The sequence below is a fragment of the Peromyscus californicus genome, unplaced genomic scaffold, assembly GCF_007827085.1.
Source record: "Peromyscus californicus insignis strain IS unplaced genomic scaffold, ASM782708v3 Scaffold_10__1_contigs__length_136768540, whole genome shotgun sequence".
NCBI lineage: Eukaryota > Metazoa > Chordata > Mammalia > Rodentia > Cricetidae > Peromyscus > Peromyscus californicus.
Window position 1 is genome coordinate 19,625,112 of NW_026294391.1, and position 4,904 is coordinate 19,630,015.

Below are 4,904 nucleotides of genomic sequence, written 5' to 3' on the forward strand. Positions count from 1 at the left end.
CTAGATTTTAAGCTTATGTATATTTCAATCAAATAACCAAAGAGGTGACACAGCTAGCAAGGAAACGGGGAAAGAGGAGATCATCCAAGGTGAGGGAAATAGTGTATAGTGTTATAAAGTGGAAACTTCAGTGGTAGGGGAATGGGAGAAGAGGGTAATGGCAGAAATACAGTAATGTACAAACAACACTAAAAGCCCTTTGTAAGACCTTATGGAAAAACACTAATATAAAACCTTCTGAAACTATGAACATATATGAAAGGAATTCAAATGGAGTCACAATATAATGAGGAAGATAATTCCCCAACTGGACATCTTATGCCACCAATAAAACCTCTACTGACAGGAATGGATTTATTATTTTGGTCATTGTCCAAAAGGTTTCCTTAAACTTCCCCCACCAAAAACATCCTAGGCTAATTCAATGCTATTGGTGACTCTCTACAACATGAAGCTATGACCCTATTGACAAAGACAGTAATTACTTACATAATTGAACTTGGAGAAATTGAGCTGGTGTCCAAATATAAGCTTCACTCCTCCTGAGTAGTATTCATTGTTCTTGAAGTTACACTACATGCTACCAGAGGAGGGATTTAACTGTCAATATTAAACAGCTGAAAATCTTGGGAACTGCCATAGCGACCTTCCCAGAAGATATACAGATATAATATTGGCACAAATGTTATGATTTTTATTGGATTTAGGGCCCACTCCATAAGATGGAACCAACAGAAGACACAGCTGAACTGGAAAGGAACCTGGGATTAGATAGGTCATGGAAAACTTCCTGTTATTATTTCGCTAAAGGGACAATGAAATAAAATGACTCCGAAAGGAATACTGCTAAACCCATAGATTAGTGCCTCACTCTGAACCAGCCATAGCACAGAAGCTTCTTCCTGTAGTAGATGGTAATTTACACAGAGACCCACAACTGGACCATTTACAGAATGTGAGAGACATTGAAGCACTCAGTCCCCAATGGGATGTCTTCAGCGAATACTTCCCCTCAAGGCTTAGGGATCTAACTAGTAGAGGTGGGGAAAAGATTGTAAGAGTCAGAGGTGGTGGATGACTCTTAGGATACAATGTCCTGGAAACAAAACAGGACTGATACCACAAAAGAACCCAGAGAGACTTTGAAAGCACACACAAGACTTAGACTGGTTCAAACCAGACTATATGCCAGTACTATAACAATGTAGTGGACACAAATAATCATAACTAACCAAAAAATATTTGCTATTGATACCTTCTGGGAAAAAGAAAATCAGTTTTGGACAATAGCATATAACTGGGCATGCTCACCAAGTTTTATGGTGGGCCTCATGAAAGGGAATTGTAGGCCAAAGCAAAACAGATGCTATGCATTGATATTGCATTTTTTCTGTCTTTCTAGTATTTTGATTATTTTGATGTCTGTAGTGAGAAAGAGACAGAGACAGTGAGAGACAAAGAGAGAAACAGACAGATGGAGGGAAGGAGGGTGAGATAGAAAGAATGCAAGGGTACATCAAGTTGGGTGGATAGAGATGTGGGGAGCAGAGGGGATCGAAAAAGGTGTTAAAATGGGAAATAATGATCAAATTATATTGTATGAGAAAAGTTTTTAAATTAATAAATGAAACTGACTAATTATACTTTTAAATTTTCTCAGATATGAGATGGGTATTAACTATTCTGGTCCTTTAAGAATATATGTCTTGACTCATGTTCATAATGTGACATCTCTGGTAGCTATGGAAACATAAGAATTTTTCAAGTCACTCTCTTACCCTTGGCTGTCACTAACATTTGTGCCTCATAAGAGAGGAAAGTAGTCAAGTATTTTATATTTTCTACATAGTTTCTATTAATAAGCTTCAATTTCATGACATAGAATGATAAAGAGGCCACTGACATACGTTTCAGATATTTGTTGACACCATTTCCATGTGAGTAAATCCTGCTGCATTTAATAAGTGCTGGGAATACTTGCATGTCTATGAAGGCTCTCGAGCCAGAACTGACCATTACACCTGTGTAGTTTCCTGTGTAGTTCGGTATGTGAATTAGCCTCTCTATGTTGTTTTTCTATCTACAAAATGGGCATAATGATTGTGTGGATCTCATTGGAGGGACGATAATGTAAAATATGCTAATACCCCAGAAGTGTATAAATAAGGCTCCAACTAAGCAAAACAGAGGAGAGGAATGGAAAGGTTTGGGTGAACCAGGATTTGGTTGGTGGAACACTGCTGTGAGCTGAAATATCTGTCTAACAGAATTTCTTCTACTGAAGGTGATTCACCTCTTGTGTGACTCCCTATCTGGTCATCATTTCCTGTTGTTTGGAAGACATTTATGATCTTCACATATACCAAATGGTTCTTCTCACCCTTGATATGCAAAGGTAAAAACTTAAAATAAGACATTGAGATTTTCAAGTAGGATCTTTCTGAAACACATGCATCTACTCCATGGGATTCAGACATGGGCAAAACTACATCTAGCCAGGCTAGCTCATTTGCCTTGAACAACATCATTCTCCACTCTGTTTCCATTTTTGCTTCAACATTCACTGATCCTGCTCTCAACAGCTTCAGATCTGCCTTGGCAAGGAATAAGGGCGTGATATTACACAAGGCACTATCAATTGAAAACCCATCTTGCAGGTATAACTTCCCAAGTAGTACAGCAACTGCCTCCTTCCGATTAGGAAGCACATTCCACAGAGTCTGTGGAGCACAGGCTAGCTGGTACAGATTTCCTGGCAAGGAGATCCAGATTGTAGGTCCCCTAAACATTGTGCATGGGAAATGGCAATGTCATTGTCTAGAGGCCTTAGCCGACTTTCTATTCAAAGACATGGTGACATTCCTTGAGCCATAGTTTTTCATAAGCATTAATACTACCTTCAAAGAAGTGATCTAAATAAGTTGGTGTATAGTAAATGTGGAGTCTCAATTTGTGCTGAAGAAGATAAGTGTAAACACAATATAGACAAGATGCTTTATGCATTTCAATTAAATGAAGAAAAGTTTCTGAAAAGGACCTTTGGGTAAGTTTTGGGAAATGCTTGAAACATCTATGAATTCTCATGTTTTACAAACAGATTTTAGTTTTCTGGGAAAAAAGAAAGAATTCAAGTTTTCCCACATGACCTTTTTCTTTTTGTTTCTTTCTTTTTCTTTTCTTTTTTTCTGAGACAGGTTTTCTCTGTGAGACAGTCCTGGCTATCCTGGTACCCACTCTGGAGACCAGGCTTGCATCAAACTCACTCACAGTGATCTGCCTGCCTCTGCCTCCTGAGTGCTGGGATTAAAGGTATACACCACTGCCACCTGGCTACCCTCATGTTCTGCAATCACACATATACTAGCACACACATGTACACATACAGTGAAATATACATAATTCAAGTGTGAAATTTTGATATACATGCATATACCATTGTTAAACATTTGTCATTTTCCTTTGTTCTTTCAGCAGACAGTATTAGTTCAGTGTTTGTAATATTCCACAATCATATTTTAGAAGTGAAATTATTCTAAGCAATACCTTTGCTTATTGCTACCATTTAAGTTATTTATCGTTTTATGTATTGTAAACATAGTGGAAATAAGCATCACCTTACATATAATATTGCAAACTCATTTTGACTTAACTTCAAGCATTAAAGTTCTTAGTTAACAAATATACACATTTTAGCATTTGACAGATACAGTGAAATTGCTAAGAAAAACTTCTTACAGAGGGAGCTTCTGCTATATTTGTGGAACTTAGGGCATCTTACACTCTTACCCATAGTATGATGATCCCTAACACATAGACTACTTAAATACAACTACAAGACAGCATAGACAAGGTATGAGGGTTTTGCTCTCCATAAAGTATGAGTCATTTTGTTTTCCCAACTTCCCTTGTGTTCCCGGCTTGACTATATCCTTGTTCAATCTCATCTTCAGATTTTTCAGTGGAAAAGGGTATGTCTTCAAACTGAGTGCCCTTCTTAGCAGCCTATTAGCTTTGGTGTTTGAAATAATAATTGCAAGCAGCCAATGCTGGCGCCCGTGGAGATTTGACAACAACATTTTGCAATTTGTGTCCTTTGGACTCTGGGAGGCTTATTCCCCTCAAGAGCTTAATGAATCAGGGACTGTAACCAAGATGCTGGTGCACACCACTACCGATTCCACCAGGACCGTTTCACCTGAGTTTCAGATTGCACAGACCCTGATAGTGTGGGTCATTTTGATGAAGCCTGTGGTTCTGATTTTTGGTGTAGTTGCTATTAAGATCAGCTGCATGAAAGATCCATTTGTGGAGATGGCAACATACTGCTACAATGTTTCTGCCTCAGTTTTGTGTGTTAGCAGCCTGTTCACATTGGTTTCCGTCAGCTGGAACCACTTTGTAGATCATTATGGCCAAACCACTCTCGACTTTCCACCATACTTTCCTGTTAATGAAGAAGCATTGATAACCAAATACTGCACTACTGTGCTGCCATTAGGGATTCTGACAGCTGCCATCTCACTTTTCAGTGCAGTTATCTTTCTTTCTGAGATAAGCGTTTTGCAACTACAGAGTTGGAAGAAGGCCCAGCGTGCTTCCATAGTGACCACTCAAGAGGCCTGAAGTAAGGGCTCCTGCATTTGCAACATCTGTCAGAAGGCTCCTTGAAGAAATTTCCTATTCACACACAAAACTCCTCAATTTCTTCTAAACAAAGCATCAACATGGTTCCCTGGGTGTTTCTAATCTTACTTCCTCCTCTATCTGTCTAGAATGATCCTTCTGTTAACTGTTTTCACATCCTAAACTCTGAAGGTTATGATCATGTGTTCAGATGTGGCCAATAAGGTATAGTAAACAAAAGTACTAGTGAAATGCAATGTGCAAAATAAACACAACAAATA

General features: G+C 38.5%; 1 protein-coding gene across 1 annotated transcript; it reads left to right on the top strand.

The window, feature by feature from the left end:
* The first annotated feature begins 3,852 nt into the window (after window positions 1-3,852).
* Window positions 3,853-4,623, top strand: LOC128113847 (uncharacterized). The gene has a single exon (XM_052743774.1). It carries the CDS (start codon window positions 3,853-3,855, stop codon window positions 4,621-4,623), a length of 771 nt encoding a protein of 256 aa, XP_052599734.1.
* Window positions 4,624-4,904: the final 281 nt, after the last annotated feature.